The sequence below is a fragment of the Oncorhynchus keta genome, chromosome 22 (assembly GCF_023373465.1).
Source record: "Oncorhynchus keta strain PuntledgeMale-10-30-2019 chromosome 22, Oket_V2, whole genome shotgun sequence".
Classification (NCBI taxonomy): domain Eukaryota; kingdom Metazoa; phylum Chordata; class Actinopteri; order Salmoniformes; family Salmonidae; genus Oncorhynchus; species Oncorhynchus keta.
Window position 1 is genome coordinate 39,744,361 of NC_068442.1, and position 17,352 is coordinate 39,761,712.

At 42.0% G+C, this 17,352-nt stretch overlaps 1 protein-coding gene across 1 annotated transcript in view; it reads left to right on the forward strand.

Moving 5' to 3' along the window:
- Positions 1-1,844: 1,844 nt before the first annotated feature.
- Positions 1,845-17,352, forward strand: part of LOC118400669 (WD repeat-containing protein 18-like) — a 110,660-nt gene continuing 95,152 nt past the window's right edge. The window contains exons 1-4 of the mRNA XM_052475243.1: positions 1,845-1,961; positions 2,571-2,681; positions 7,427-7,560; positions 14,155-14,296. Coding sequence (XP_052331203.1) covers positions 1,866-1,961; positions 2,571-2,681; positions 7,427-7,560; positions 14,155-14,296 — 483 coding nt within the window. The 5' untranslated portion in view covers positions 1,845-1,865. The remainder of the gene's footprint in view (positions 1,962-2,570; positions 2,682-7,426; positions 7,561-14,154; positions 14,297-17,352) is intronic.

A 17,352-nucleotide genomic window follows, 5' to 3' on the forward strand; every position in this document is an offset into this window, starting at 1 on the left:
AGTCATCTGACTGACATCTGATAGACCAATAAACGCAACTTTGAAAAACCCATCTCGACACTTGATCCCACCTACTCGGTTCAGTTGCCTCCCATTGGAAACAACATGATGTGGTCTAAGGCACTGCATCTCAGTGTAAGAGGTGTCACTACATCCGACCGTGATTGGGAGTCACATAGAGCGGCGCACAATTGGCCCAGCGTCGTCCGAGTAGTCATTGTAAATAAGAATGTGTTCTTAACTGACTTGCCTGGTTAAATAAAATGCAAACATAAAAGTATGAGTATTCGAACACAGCTCTAGTTTAGCAATGTGGTTTCTATGTGTAAATGACGTTAGTTGGATACTGGATAGAAGATGGATTGTAACTTACATGGGGGAGGAATGCCTTAATATATGGGTTTGATGAAAGATACACATGCAGAGACTCAAATCAAATATTATTGGTCATGTACACTTTTTGCAGATGATGTTGCAGGTGTAGCGAAATGCTTGTGTTCCTAGCTCCAACAGTGCAGAAATAACTAACAATACACGCTAATCCTAAAAATGGAAAGAAAGGAATTATGAAATATTAACTGGAACGAGCAATTCTTTTAATATATTTTTTATTCATTTAACTAGGCAAGTCCGTTAAGAACAAATTCTTATTTACAATGATGGCCTACACCGGCCAAACCCGGACGACACTAGGCCAATTTTGCGCAGCCCTATGGGACTCCCAATCACAGCTGGTTGTGATACAGCAATGTCAGATTCCGGGAATATGTGTGTGTAGACATTATGGACAGTATATGAATAGAAAAGTTGTGTGCAGCATTTAGTTTTATAGGATGAGCCTTGGCTAGAATACAGTCAGTGGTGGAAAAAGTACCCAATTGTCATACTTGAGTAAATGTAAAGATGCCTTTAATAGAAATGACTCAAGTAAAGATGTAAGTCACCCAGTAAAATGGTACTTGAGAAAGTGTGGTTTTAAATATAATGAAGTATCAAAAGTAAATGTAGTTGCTAAAATATACTGAAGTATCAAAAGTAAAAGTACAAATCAATTAAAATTCCTTATAAGCAAACCAGATGGCACCATTTTTAAATGCTTTAAAAAAATGTTTTTTACGGGAAGCCAGAGCCACACTCCCAACACTCAGACATACTTTACAAACAAAGCATTTGTATTTAGTGAGCCCGCCCGATCAGGGGTAGTAGGAATGACCAGGGATGCTCTCTTGATAAGCATGTGAATTGGACGCTTTTCCTGTCCTGCTAAGCAGTCAAAATGTAACTAGTACTTTTGGGTGTCATGGAAAATCTATGGAGTAAAAAGTACATTATTTTATTTTGGAATATAGCGAAGTAAAAGTTGTAAAAAAATATAAAGAGTAAAGTTCAGATACAAAAAAAATGAACTACCTATGTAAAAATACTTCAAAGTACTACTTAAGTACTTTACACCACTGAATATAGTACATACATATGAAGTGGGTAAAATGGTATGTACAGTTGAAGTCAGAAGTTTACATACACTTAAGGTTGAAGTCGTTCAAAGTTTTTCAACCACTCCACAAATTTCTTGTTAACAAATTTCTTGTTGGCAAGTTGGTTAGGACATCTACTTTGTGCATGACACAAGTAATTTTTCCAACAATTGTTTACAGACAGATTATTTCACTGTCACATTTCCAGTGGGTCAGAAGTTCACATACACTAAGTTGACTGTGCCTTTAAACAGCTTGGACATTTCCAGAAATGTTGTCATGGCTTTAGAAGTTTCTGATAGGCTAATTGACATAATTTGAGTCAATTGGAAGTGTACCTGTGGATGTATTTCAAGGCCTACCTTCAAACTCAGTGCCTCTTTGCTTGACATGGGAAAACCAAAAGAAATCAGCCAAGACCTCAGAGACTCGTTTTACTGTGGATATATATACTTTTGTACCTGTTTCCTCCAGCATCTTCACAAGGTCCTTTGCTGTTGTTCTGGGATTGATTTGCACATTTCGCACAAAAGTACATTAATCTCTAGGAGACAGAACGAGTCTCCTTCCTGAGCGGTATGACGGCTCCATGGTCCCATGGTGTTTTATACTTGCGTACTACTATTTGTACAGATGAACGTGGTACATTCAGGTGTTTGTAGACTGGTGGAGGTCTACAAATTCTTTCTGAGTTCTTGTCTGTGAACTATTGTTGTAAAAATTACTTTTGTCATACACAAAGTAGATGTCCTAACCGACTTGCCAAAACTATAGTTTGTTAACAAGACATTTGTATAGTGGTTGAAACACTTAGGTTTGAGTCATTAAAACAAGTTTATTTAAACTTATGACTTCAACTGTATAAACATTTCACATTAAAATAACACTATGTTCCAGTGGGGGAACAAGATGTGGGGGTCATATTCAAATGCCTTTTATCTGTAGAATAAAGCAAAGTTGTTTTTCTGGCAAGGGTCAAAGTTTGCCTGTCTATAGAATTAGAAGCTAATATTAGCTATATAAAGCCAATATAACTAGATATCCTATTATGAATCAGGACAGCAGGAATCAACCATATTCATATATTTTTTTCAGGATCAACTGCAGCAGAAAATCGTGTGTCCTGGGATTGTGGCATGCCTTATTGCTTCCCCCAATGGCCTGTACTTGCTGGCAGGCATTGCTGAGGCCATCTACTTCTGGGAGGTGAGACCGATATTTAACGTCAGCAGAAGGGACGACTGTGCGTATGAGATGACTGCAGGCCATCGTTCTCTAGCTGACATGCATAATAGGGATGTGTTTCTTTCCCTTTCAAGACGATTAGATGCGTATCTAGATACATGGGCTCCAATTTAGGTGTGTGAACATTTTTAAAGGAAAAAATTAAATAAAATAAACAAATACCTTATGCAACAATGTAACATTAGCAGGAGGCGATATGCGTCTTTCAAATGATTTGCCACCGTTATAGGCGCTCCGCACGTCATCTTCACTAACAGTTGGAAAAGGCCAGAGTGAGACCGGGAAGAAAAAGCAGCAAAGGCCTGTATGGCAATAGGCTACTTTGAGAAGTTAAAGTGAGGTGATGAAATGCTAATTTTGTGAGGTGGAATTGAGCTACAGTGAAAAATCAAAGCGATGATTACAGAAATGATTGTAGTGGATATGCAGCCATTGTCTGGTGGAGTATGTCGGCCTCAGTACCTTAAGGGCATAACTAGAACCAGATGCCATGTTTGATTTGATTTGAAAAACCGTGACAGCCCTGATGGAGAAATTGTGCGACGATTGCTCTGCATGTACACAGTGTGAGCTCTCAAACACCATTCGTGGAGTTAACAGATTGTCATGCATCATTGCAACTAGCCATCACATTGATGAAAAGTGGGACATGTGGTATGTATTGACAACCTGGAAGAGAGGCACACAACCCAGAACCTAAAACGGCATTAATACTATCGTTGCTGAGTGGGTGGGGGACAGCAGTAAGGTGTGCTGCCGTCGGGTAGGGTTTCCACTAGTTACTACAGCCACAAAGTCAAAATTATCTATATCGTAAAAATGTATGTAAAGAAATATTATTAATTTAAGGTTAGAGTTAAGCATAAGGTTTAAAATTACATTTTAAAAAGAGAAGTTGTAGAAATAGGAGGGCTTTGACTTTGTGACTGTGATAACTTGTGATGGGCTGCAGTAGATTGAACTGCATTGCCCCCCAGCGGTCATACAGAGAATCACATCTGAATTGTGAATTCACTTCATTTTATGATAAAGAAAATGGATGTTTAAATGATAAAATTGCAGTTTAAAAGTTAAGAGAATTTTCATTTGTCAATGATTTGGTTTATTTAGAGAAACTAATCGGTGCGTTTTGGTTCGATGCAATACGATTCGATGCATTTACACATTCAATTCTAAATTAAAATCTTCAGCTGATGGAACTCATGAGCTGGGCCTCTGAGGTGTGTGTGTGTGTGTGTGTGTGTGTGTGTGTGTGTGTGTGTGTGTGTGTGTGTGTGTGTGTGTGTGTGTGTGTGTGTGTGTGTGTGTGTGAACTATGTATATGTCTATGGTGTATGTAAGCACCTGAACTGAGCCATAAGGGAAACTACCACCCCACTGTCAGTTAGCTTTTTTTGTCCCCCCTCCCCCGAACACACTTTTAATCTGGAATGTTATTGTGTGTAGATTGATGAGGAAAATTATTAATTTAATCAATTTTAGAATAAGCCTGTAATGTAACAATGTAGAAAAAGTCAAGGGGTCTGACTTTCTGAATGCACTGTATACTGATTGTTTCAAGCAAAACTACTAAAACTATTGCTGATGGTGAAACCCGAACAATCAAAATAAAGTCTAATGTAGGCCCTGATCTGCATTTTATAATGTAAGCCCTGATCTGCATTTTATAATGTAAGCCCTGATCTGCATTTTATAACGTAAGCCCTGATCTGCATTTTCTAACGTAAGCCCTGATCTGCATTGGCTGGTAGAATGTATTTTTTCTTAGAATGTCTATTCTTACCAGCCACTTTTTGCGGGTGGTCACACAGAGCATTTGGGAACAGTTCCCCGCCCCACCCCCCAATCCAAAGCCCACAGTTAAAGAATGATATATATATTTCTGTGCGTCAGCTATGTAGGAGATAATCTCAATGCTACAGTGGTGAAAGCAGGGTGGGGTACAGCATAGGTTTTATATTTGGTTCAAACAATGGAGAGAAAGATGGAGACCACTGGAACAGCTCTAAATGAAATCAAATTTTATTTGTCACATACACATGGTTAGCAGATGTTAATGCGAGTGTAGCAAAATGCTTGTGCTTCTAGTTCCGACAATGCAGTAATAACCAACAAGTAATCTAGCTAACAATTCCAAAACTACTACCTTATAGACACAAGTGTAAGGGGATAAAGAATATGTACATAAATATATATGAGTGAGTGATGGTACAGAGCGGCATAGGCAAGATACAGTAGATGGTATTGAGTGCAGTATATACACATGAGTATGTAAACAAAGTGGCATAGTTAAAGTGGCTAGTGATACATGTATTACATAAAGATGCAGTAGATGATATAGAGTACAGTATATACATATACATATGAGATGAATAATGTAGGGTATATAAACATTATATTAGGTAGCATTGTTTAAAGTGGCTAGTGATATATTTTACATCATTTCCCATCAATTCCCATTATTAAAGTGGCTGGAGTTGAGTCAGTGTGTTGGCAGCAGCCACTCAATGTTAGTGGTGGCTGTTTAACAGTCTGATGGCCTTGAGATAGAAGCTGTTTTTCAGTCTCTCGGTCCCAGCTTTGATGCATTTACATTTAAGTCATTTAGCAGACGCTCTTATCCAGAGCGACTTACAAATTGGTGCATTCACCTTATGACATCCAGTGGAACAGCCACTTTACAATAGTGCATCTAAATGATGCACCTGTACTGACCTCGCCTTCTGGATGATAGCGGGGTGAACAGGCAGTGGCTCGGGTGGTTGTTGTCCTTGATCATCTTTATGGCCATCCTGTGACATCAGGTGGTGTAGGTGTCCTGGAGGGCAGGTAGTTTGCCCCCGGTGATGCATTGTGCAGACCTCACTACCCTCTGGAGAGCCTTACGGTTGTGGGCCAAGTATTTGCCGGTGATACAGCCCGACAGGATGCTCTCGATTGTGCATCTGTAGAAGTTTGTGAGTGCTTTTGGTGACAAGCTGAATTTCTTCAGCCTCCTGAGGTTGAAGAGGCGCTGCTGCGCCTTCACGATGCTGTCTGTGTGGGTGGACCAATTCAGTTTGTCTGTGATGTGTACGCCGAGTAACTTAAAACTTACTACCCTCTCCACTACTGTTCCATCAATGTGGATAGGGGGGTGTTCCCTCTGCTGTTTCCTGAAGTCCACAATCATCTCCTTAGTTTTTGTTGACGTTGAGTGTATTTTTCTGACACCACACTCCGAGGGCCCTCACCTCCTCCCTGTAGGCCGTCTCGTTGTTGTTGGTAATCAAGCCTACCACTGTTGTGTCGTCCGCAAACTTGATGATTGAGTTGGAGGCGTGCGTGGCCACGCAGTCGTGGGTGAACAGGGAGTACAGTAGAGGGCTCAGAACGCACCCTTGTGGGGCCCCAGTGTTGAAGATCAGCGGGGTGGAAATGTTGTTGCCTACCCTCACCACCTGGGTATCTCTGGTATCTACTTCTGTCTGTTTGTCTCATGTTCTGTGTTCTTTTGGCTGGTAAATATTGGGCATCCACCAGCCAAGTAAATTTCCCACCCTGGATTAGAGTTGTCTCCTGCTGTAGTTTAGGCTACTTTTATTCTGTTAAAACACCCTTTTCAACAAAAATATATCTAGCAAATTACATTTGTTGTCACTCAACTAATATTGCACAAGCCATTTTACAAATATTATAACGTTGACGGTGATGCGCAGATCAGGAATAGGCCTACCTTGTTGGTCTGTGCAGTGCTCGCAGTTTGACTAGGCTACTGATATTGACTGGGGTTGTTCGACATGCAAATTGACTTGTAGATCAATGACTGTCAACACAATTACATGCTTAGTTCGACACTGAAGTAGAGGACGCAGTGATCTCAAAAGATGAGGTATCTTTAGAATGTAGAAAGTCATTTGAGCAAAACATTTTAGTGAGCCAGTGATTCGTAACATTTGAATCTAATTTCTGACCGATGCATGCTACATTTAGATCGGTTTGGTGTCCCACAGATGATACCATCAAATGTTTCAATTATGAGTGTATTGGTAAATGTTACATCCCTAATGCATAATCTTCTTCTAAATGCCTCAGTACTACTTTGAGGATAGAATGAATGGTGCTGACTTGAGTTGTCAGGAAGGTACAGTCGGACCTAACATTTGATCAATTTCACATAATTGACATACATTTTAATCATTGGTTTTTGTTTGGCATACATTTTAAAGTGAAAAATCAGTCTCGGCATCATTCTGTTATCGTGGAATTGCCTTTTAGTAGCTGCTGTTGATGCTGTTAGGCAGCATATCGGCAATCAGGCCATCTTTGCCTCACCAGTTCCAAGCGGCTGTTTATGCCCTCATTATGGCCAGTTTTTTTGTGTTTTTTTTTTAATGGTGAGACGTGAGATTACTACTCTCATGAAATGCAATTTTATTCACATATTTAATGACTGTAAATACTTAATTTTCTGTTTGATTTCCTCGCCATCTCTGTTTTATGCATCGATAAACAAACACAAGTTATGTTTAGCTAAGTACTTTCCTTTTTTTTCCTAAGTGAAAGTGGGGATTCTCTTCTTCAAAAATTCTATTGTAAGAGCATGACTTTAAGGCGATATTCCTTTAGTCAGTGAAATATATGGTCATACAGTGATATAATGAGCTTGTCATCTACTCTAGATTAAGTGGCAGTATTTGATGTTTATGTAATTATTGTCATTCCAGGTCTCCACTGGGAATTTGCTAGCCATCTTGAATCGCCATTACCAAGACCTGACCTGCCTTCGCTTCACTGACGACAGCAGCCATTTTATCTCAGGAGGCAAAGACAACCTGGCACTGGTCTGGAGTCTGGCCAGGTACAAACCGCTTTTACACTGGATTCTGCTCACTGTAACACAGAGTATTTGCTAACATTGTACTTGAACCTGCGGTGATAGGATCTACATAACAAATGTCATGGCAGCTGATGTCAGCTTATGATAACTGAGTTGACAAGCCATTTAGGTCCCCTAATTAATACAAACTAGCTAGTTTATGTAAGCCTTAAGATGGAAAGTTCAACTAAAGTGCTACAGAATATTGTCCTTAGTTATCATAATTTCAGTTAGATGTTAATGCAAATATGCTACATTAAGTTTCATTTAGACTTCATCAGGATTATTAGAGTTTTCTTGTACTAGGAGAGAGACTTTTGCAGGAAGGTTTAAAATCAGCTGCCAGAAATACTTTCAAACCTCTGCCAGAATTAGTGTCTTTAACACCTGTCATCAAGTTACTGTGGGCAAATGGAATTGTTCTCTCAATGTAGTAATTGCATTACTACATTACCACATTACACTGACTCATGGTTGGACGCACCTAGCTTTGAAGTGACAGGTAACGTTTGATTAGACTGGGCTTGTAACAGTGACTCTGTTAGACTGATGCATTTTGTGCCATGTTATCCGCTGTGACATTATTTAATTTTGTGCTTGTCAACTTGAGAAATCGAGAAATGGGTTCCACTGCATTCTCTGAAACCTTTTCAAAAAGGGGACCGAAACCCAATTGTGATTTTGATCACAAGCCCTTAGGATCTGAATATTTCTAAGGAGTTTCAGATCTGTTAATCTCAGGAAAAAATGTGATTACTACTTTGATCATTGGTAGGGAGAGTAATGAACTGGTTTACTGAGTTTGAGTATTTAATCAAGACGACATGTAGAGCTATGAAACACTGACATCTACTCCTCTGAGTCAGATTTTTGTTGAGTGGATTGTCATCATCGGAGCAATACAAGGCTTCTCAACTATTCTGATAACAAATTCAACAGATTGGATGTGAGTTGAATTGTGCAAGAAATACGACTGATGGTTGGCCTCTTTCAATTGATTATTCAATTGATTACAACTCATTATGATTTGTTGATCAGTCCGTTTTGCCTACTCAGTGACTCATTGTGATTCGATTTCCTCTGGGCTGAATGATAGTGAAACTCTTCTCCAATAGGTGGCAATGTGTGACTTCCATTCCTAGTGGTTGTCAGCACTGAAGGGGAATGGAAATGTACAGATTGTGGTAAGCAGGATAGTTTAACAAATGTAAACCTGTTCTCATATTTTCTCATTTGCCTCAGAAATGAGGTTAGCTAATTGAAATGGAATTGATTTCGACTGTTAGTCAGTCTTCCTCAGTCCTTCTACCTGCCAGTGAAAATGATATGTTGAGGCTTTGGATTGACTATGAATGTATACGACTGGCTACTTTCCAAAATAATAAATTATTCTCTTTTTCTTGTAGAGCATGTTATGTTGTCAATGAACCTGTCACGGTACTACCATCAGCAAGGCTTTCTGCTACATGCTCCATGTCTGCCAGGCCTTGACTTAGATGATGAAATGAGGATAAGATTCAGCAAAAGATGCTCAATATCCTGAAGGGAGGCAGCAAGGAAGTCAAATACTACTAAAGAAATGGTGTCAACCGTATGGCCCAGTAACTTCCCTATGCCTTTATCAGCAGTCAACATCAGGGGGAGAGCGAGACATCTCTCAACTCCAATTTAGCTTTTGATGTATCAAAGTTCTTGACAGGTCCTCCTGCCTACAATGCACTATCTTTGTAGCAACCATTTCACCCTCAAAGCAGAGGCTTACACCACCATACTTTAAAATGGAAAATGCTTGTCAAATTCTCAGCAATACCAATGTTATCTCACAAACACAATATCATCTTCTGTATCCAGGTGGTCAGAGATTTAATCTGGCCACCTGTTTTTTTTTTTTTGTCAGAGCTTCATCTGTGTCAGTCAGGCAAAATCTTATTCTTATCTGAAAATAAATATTTATCCTATCTTGTGCTTTGAAATATCTTTAAGTGCACCAAGGCACTGGTCTTTTGTCGACAAAGGAGTGCGCTTTGCTAAAGGCCGAGGAGAGACTGACAGCAATATTTTCAGGTGTGAAATTGAGCTGAATGTTAAACAAGTTTGTAGCCCCTCGTTTGTCTGATGTCCTGCGATGAGACAAACACCTCTCATAAAGGACAGTGCTTGAGTAATAATACATGGGGGAAAAGCTGGAAAGTACATAATACTGCCTGGAGATGAATAATGCATCATCGCTCCAATTCAATGGCACTTTGAAGGTGGACCATCTTTTACTCTTCCCCCACAGCCTTTCAGCCATGCAATTCTGCCATCCCAACTCCCTGACAATTTTATCACCCCCCCCAACTCCCTGACAATTTCATCACGCCCCCAACTCCCTGACAATTTCATCACCCCCCCCCAACTCCCTGACAATTTCATCACCCCCAACTCCCTGACAATTTCATCACCCCCCCAACTCCCTGACAATTGCATCACCCCCCCCAACTCCCTGACAATTGCATCACCCCCCAACTCCCTGACAATTTCATCACCCCCCCAACTCCCTGACAATTTCATCACCCCCCAACTCCCTGACAATTTCATCACCCCCCAACTCCCTGACAATTTCATCACCCCCAACTCCCTGACAATTTCATCACCCCCCAACTCCCTGACAATTTCATCACCCCCCAACTCCCTGACAATTTCATCACCCCCCAACTCCCTGACAATTTCATCATCCCCCCCAACTCCCTGACAATTTCATCACCCCCCAACTCCCTGACAATTTCATCATCCCCCCCACCCCCCAACTCCCTGACAATTTCATCACCCCCCAACTCCCTGACAATTTCATCATCCCCCCAACTCCCTGACAATTTCATCACCCCCCCCAATTCCCTGACAATTTCATCACCCAACTCCCTGACAATTTCATCACCCCCCAACTCCCTGACAATTTCATCACCCCCCAACTCCCTGACAATTTCATCACCCCCCAACTCCCTGACAATTTCATCACCCCCAACTCCCTGACAATTTCATCACCCCCCAACTCCCTGACAATTTCATCACCCCCAACTCCCTGACAATTTCATCACCCCCCCCAACTCCCTGACAATTTCATCACCCCCCCCAACTCCCTGACAATTTCATCACCCCCCCCCAACTCCCTGACAATTTCATCACCCCCAACTCCCTGACAATTTCATCACCCCCCAACTCCTGACAATTTCATCACCCCCCCCAACTCCCTGACAATTTCATCACCCCCCCAACTCCCTGACAATTTCATCACCCCCCAACTCCCTGACAATTTCATCACCCCCCCAACTCCCTGACAATTTCATCACCCCCCAACTCCCTGACAACTTTCATCACCCCCCAACTCCCTGACAATTTCATCACCCCCCAACTCCCTGACAATTTCATCACCCCCCCCAACTCCCTGACAATTTCATCACCCCCCAACTCCCTGACATTTCATCACCCCCAACTCCCCATTTCATCACCCCCCAACTCCCTGACAATTTCATCACCCCCCACTCCCTGACAATTTCATCACCCCCCAACTCCCTGACAATTTCATCACCCCCCCCCAACTCACCCCCCAACCCTGACAATTTCATCACCCCCCAACTCCCTGACAATTTCATCCCCCCCCCAACTCCCTGACAATGTCATCACCCCCCAACTCCTGACAATTTCATCACCCCCCAACTCCCTGACAATTTCATCACCCCCAACTCCCTGACAATTTCATCACCCCCCCCAACTCCCTGACAATTTCATCACCCCCAACTCCCTGACAATTTCATCACCCCCCAACTCCCTGACAATTTCATCACCCCCCAACTCCCTGACAATTTCATCACCCCCCAACTCCCTGACAATTTCATCACCCCCCAACTCCCTGACAATTTCATCACCCCCAACTCCCTGACAATTTCATCACCCCCCAACTCCCTGACAATTTCATCACCCCCAACTCCCTGACAATTTCATCACCCCCCCCAACTCCCTGACAATTTCATCACCCCCCAACTCCCTGACAATTTCATCACCCCCCAACTCCCTGACAATGTCATCACCCCCAACTCCCTGACAATTTCATCACCCCCAACTCCCTGACAATTTCATCACCCCCCAACTCCCTGACAATTTCATCACCCCCCAACTCCCTGACAATTTCATCACCCCCCAACTCCCTGACAATTTCATCACCCCCAACTCCCTGACAATTTCATCACCCCCCAACTCCCTGACAATTTTCACTCCCTGCAATTTCCACCCCCCAACTCCCTGACAATTTCATCACCCCCCACCCCCAACTCCCTGACAATTTCATCCCGCCCCCCCAACTCCCTGACAATTTCATCACCTTCTCCAAGCTCAGATGTGAGCCCCCCAACTCCCTAATTGTGACTAAACGGTCACGTGGAATTTGACTGCCTTCATGACTCGTGACCGCCGGTGTGGCGGTAATACAGTCACCGCAACAGCCCTAGTGCAGACACAGATCATCTCTACGTCACCTGGTAGGAGCGGTCTGCCAGGTAGGATCTAATCCAGGAGTGTGGAGAGCCTGATATGCCCATCCCTGAGAGGGCGGAGAGGAGGATTTTATTGACATGACTGAAGCTACGACTATATACAGTGGGCTCCAAAATTACTGGCACCCCTTACTGGCAATGCACAAACAATGCTTAAACAAATAAAACAATATAATTATAGAGAGAAACTCAAAATACCAACGTGAGAAATACTGTACTTTATTAATGTTATGGAGTTTCTCTATAATTATATTGTTGATATTTTTTAAAGTATTGTTTGTGCATTGCCAGTCAGGGGTGGCAGTAATTTTGGAGCCCACTGTATAAGGTGGCAGGTAGCCTAGCGGTTAGAACGTTGGGCCAGTAACTGAAAGATCGCTGGTTCGAGTACCCAGGACAACACGGTGAGAGAATCTGTTGAAGATACTTAACCCTAGTTTGCTCCTGGGGTGCTGTACTACTATGGCTGACCCTGTAAAACAACACATTGCACTGCACCTATCCAATACAACATACATAATTATACACTGGGTGTAGAAAACATTATCAACACTTGTTCTTTCCATGGTATAGACTGACCAGGTGAAATCTATGAACGCTTGTTGAATCCACTTCAATCAGTGTAAATGAAGGGGAGGAGACGATTTTTAAGCATTGAGACATGGATTGTGTATGTGTGCCCAATTCAGAGGGTGAATGGGCAAGACAAAATATTTAAGTGCCTTTCAACGGAATATAGGTTATATATATATAGGTAGGTTCCAGGCGCACTGGTTTGAGTGTGTCAAGAACTGCAATGCTGCTGGGTTTTTCACACTCAAGAACGGTCCACCACCCAAAGGACATCCAGCCAACTTGACACAAATGTGGGAGACATTGGAGTCATCATGGGCCAGCATCCTGTGGAACGCTTTCGACACCTTGTAGTCCATACCCTGACGTACGGACAAAAGGGGGTGCAATGTTTTGTACACTCAGGCTTCCTATCCCCATATCTTTACAGTATCACAAATACATCCACTCTCTTTGTCTTGACTTTAATTCCCAATTAAAGTTTGAAGTCCAGTGTTTGCTACTTTCTCTGACCTTCCCCTTTTTGAAGGGGCAATGTGAAATTCAATGTAACATAAAGAGGCAGTGCTACGGGTCCGAGAGGAATTTTAAATGGCCACGGGCTGCATCGGGAAATGCATCTTTTACCTGTGAAGAAATGCCTCGGTCGGGCCCACGCACCGACATTAAGTGGTTTGCATCGACCCCTTCTCAGTGGGACGTAATGATCGGACGTGTCCACAGTAATATCTCTGCAATACACCCTGAGCAACTTTGAGCCGAAATTGGCTCCAGAAGGGAGTATTGCACCTGGGGTTTAGGAGTTAGATTTTTCCTCAGGACGCCCCAGGCTTCTTCTTTTCTCCTCCCTTTTCATGAGCACACGCCAGAGCAGAAGCCCATGCTGCGGTGTGTTCCTGTTACGGGTGATGTTTGTCACAGATGTTGATGCAGACAGGTTGTCCCTGAGATCCTGCCAGGGAGTGCCTCTCACTGCTGAGCTGACAGAATGGGGCCTGGGTCCTGCTCATTTAATCAGCAGGCTTTCTATCCCCATATCTTTCCCTCTGTCTCTGCTCATCCACCTATATGCCTCACTCTTCTTTTCTCCTGTCCTGCTCTGGCAAGATGTTGTCTCTACTGAGCCAGAACCAGTGAAGCTCAGAGCTCTATGTGCTCAGGAAGCTGTAATTGCATTTTTGGCCCAAATGCTCTGACTATAAGAATACAGGAAAATAATATATTTTTTCACTACTAATTATTGCTAAAATAATAGTGATATTCTCCTTTTTTAATGGTCGAAGTACGAAGGAAATACGTTTTTGGTTTACTTTTACATGTGAGGTAGAAAGATTAAAATGATTGTAATGGAATTTTATTGGTGTTCAGAGGTTAGTGTGTAATCAGTGCTAGTCACCTTTACTACTTATTGTGAAATCCCAGCATTTTTTATGCATATGTAAATAAATGACCACACGCTCCCTCTGTGTTGCAGTGTAGTTCAGCTGGACCCATCACTCACCCCCGAGCCTCGCCATGTCCTGTGCCGTCACTCTCTCCCCATCACTGACATCCACTGTGGCCTGATGGGACCCCAATCTCGAGTAGCTACTGCATCCTTGGATCAGACTGTCAAGGTGAGCTTTCTCCTATCTTAAGGGAATTTGGTGTGAACTGCCTCTTATGAAATTTGGACTTGTCTGTCGTATGTAGAGCAAAGATTTTTGACTCGCTTAATGGGACATTCCTTTCCAACGAGAATTAAATTAAAAGTCTTTCCATGCCTCAAGCTGTTGTTTGTAGTTGGAAGAGGACACTACAATCTGAATTTTACAGTGATTTTGAGCTTACAAATGCATATCTATGTTGTCTTCCAACTGTCGTTTTATTATTCACAACATTCTCATTGATAGACATCTAATGGAACAGAGTTCTGGCATGTGCTCTAGCTTCCTGATACATCTGTATTCTGAAACGATACCTACGGGCCTACCAATGTATTTTTTATTAGGTTCTTCATGAGGACATATTTTATACCAGTGCAATGTTAATTAAAATCCTGAATTATACTGAACAAAAATATAAACACAAAAATGTAAGGTGGTGGGCCCATGTTTCATGAGCTGAAATAAAAGATCCCAGTCATTTTCCATATGCACAAAAAGCTTATTGCTCTCAAATTTTGTTTACATCCCTGTTAGTGAACATTGCTCTTTTTTCCTTTATTTTTTACACAGGTGCACCTTGTGCTGGTTACAATAAAAGGTCACTCTAAAATGTGCATTTTTGTCACACAACACAATGCTACAGATGTCTCAAGTTTTGAGGGAGTGTGCAATTGGCATGCAGACTGCAGCAATGTCCAACAGAGCTGTTGCCAGAGAATGTTTGCCACCTCCAAAGTATTTTTAGAGAATTTGGCAGTATGTCTAACCGGCCTCACAACCGCAGACCACATGTAACCACACCAGCCCAGGACCTTCACATCCGGTTTCTTCACCTGCGGGATTGTCTGAGGAGGGGGGCCTGGCTGCGTCCCTTCCCAGTCATGTGTAATCCATAGATTAGATTAGGGCCTAATGAATTTATTAAATTGACTGATTTCCTTCTATGAACTGTAACTCAGAAAATATTTAAATTGTTGCATGTTGCGTTTTATGTCTTTAATACATTGTTTCCATTCAATGAATAATATTAGGCTGTTGCCTCAAAGCATAGCATTACTATCTTGTAATATAATTTTATTTCCTAAATTTGTGTTTACTGGAACCTGTGGGAGGAGGTAGCCCAGTTTGCATGCAGAAATATCAACCAGTCAGAATATTGACGCAAAGGTGTGTTAGTCCACACATGCAATGTTTGAAAAACACATTAATATTAATGAAAGGAGACGTGAAGACTTTGGGTCTTAATTTTATTTGTTACTCATTATACATTCTAACAAGCCTTAATGTTTTGTGGCTCAAGTCCCAGAATAGGAAAACAGATTTCTCTCTAATCGCATGAAAATACACAAAACAAGATCTGCAGTTTTTGACATGCAGAAGCTTTGCCAGCTGTAAATCACTCTATCCTGTTGGTATTAGTTGAAGATAATTACTGTTGCACTTTCACATGGATGGTTTTGTCTAATAATTTAAAACAAAGCTTGATCTTGTATTTGGGCCTCAAATATATATATACATATATTTTTTTTCATTTATGTCAAGTATCTTCTCAGGCCCCTGTTGAAACCATTGAACAGACAGACAATGATCATATTTAAAATGATGAAACGAGGCATCAAATAAAAAAAAAATTCAAAAACATTTGACCTTTATTTAACCAGGCAAGTCAGTTAACACATTCTTATTTTCAATGACAGCCTGGGAACAGTGGGTTAACTGCCTGTTCAGGGGCAGAACGACAGATTTGTAACTTGTCAGCTCGGGGGTTTGAACTCGCAACCTTTTGGTTACTAGTCCAACGCTCTAACCACTAGGCTACGCTGCCGCCCCTAGCCCTTCGTACATCAGCTGATATCTCAAAGTGCTGTACAGAAACCCAGGCATGGAGTCTCCAAATGGAATCCGTAGGTACAGTACAATCTACTTTGGAGTGTAATCGAAGGTGACCCTGGCTCAGTCTATCCCTCCCACCTGAAATTGGAATTCAAATAATCAGTCCATGTGGTTATGCAAAGTAGAGCAGCTGTTTCTCCTGGTGAGTATTCAGGCCACTTTGAATTGATTGAGAGGAGTAGTTCTCGGATCAATATCCAGTCAGTGGGGTGAGTGATCTTGATCATCTGTCGGTGGTGTGGCTCCTGTTGTGGCCCTCTCCCCTGTGAGACTAGAGAAAATAAATGATGAATGGTGGTTGAAATATTGTTTTCACTATGGCATTTAGTTCAGTCTCTTGATGTACATATACACAATTTCAGACTTGTGGTAGGCCACCCATAATGCTGGCTATACAGGTAGGTCCACATCACAGAATCTACACCAGTGTTTCCCAAACTGTCAGGTGGGTGGGGGGTAGAATGCACAAGGTGCAATTTCTAAATTGGGTAGTGCATCATCAGTTTCGCTCTTGTCATATCGGTCAATACAAACCGTCGAGAGCTATTCAGAACTTTTCAGAAATGTCCAGATCAACTAGCCTATGACAGCTAACAACATTTTTAAAAGTTTTTTTTTGGCCCATATATTTTGTTTTATTGTTTGTGTCACTCATATCACATGAATAAACATTATACATGGCAAAATGTATAGAGATGTTAACCAATGCTGGAAGGGGTGCCTGAGTGGATTTTACATGACTGGGCAGGGGTGCAGCCATGTATGGGCCTGGGAAGGCATAGGCCCACCCACAAAAGGGCTTTATTACAGACAAATGCTCCTCAACTTCATCACCTGTCCTGGTGGCTGGGCTCAGACGATACGGCAGGTGAAGAAGCTGGATGTGGAGGTCCTGGCCTGGTGTGGTTACATGTGGTCTGCGGTTGTGAGGCCGGTTGGGCGTACTACCAAATTCTCTAAAACATCATTGGGGGCTTATGGTAGAGAAATGTACATTCAATTCTTCTGGCAACAGCTCTGTTGAACATTCCTGCAGTCAGCATGCCAATTACACACTCCCTCAAATTGAGACATATGTGGCCTGTGACGAATCTGCACATTTTAGTGGCCTTTTATTGTCCCCTGCACAAGGT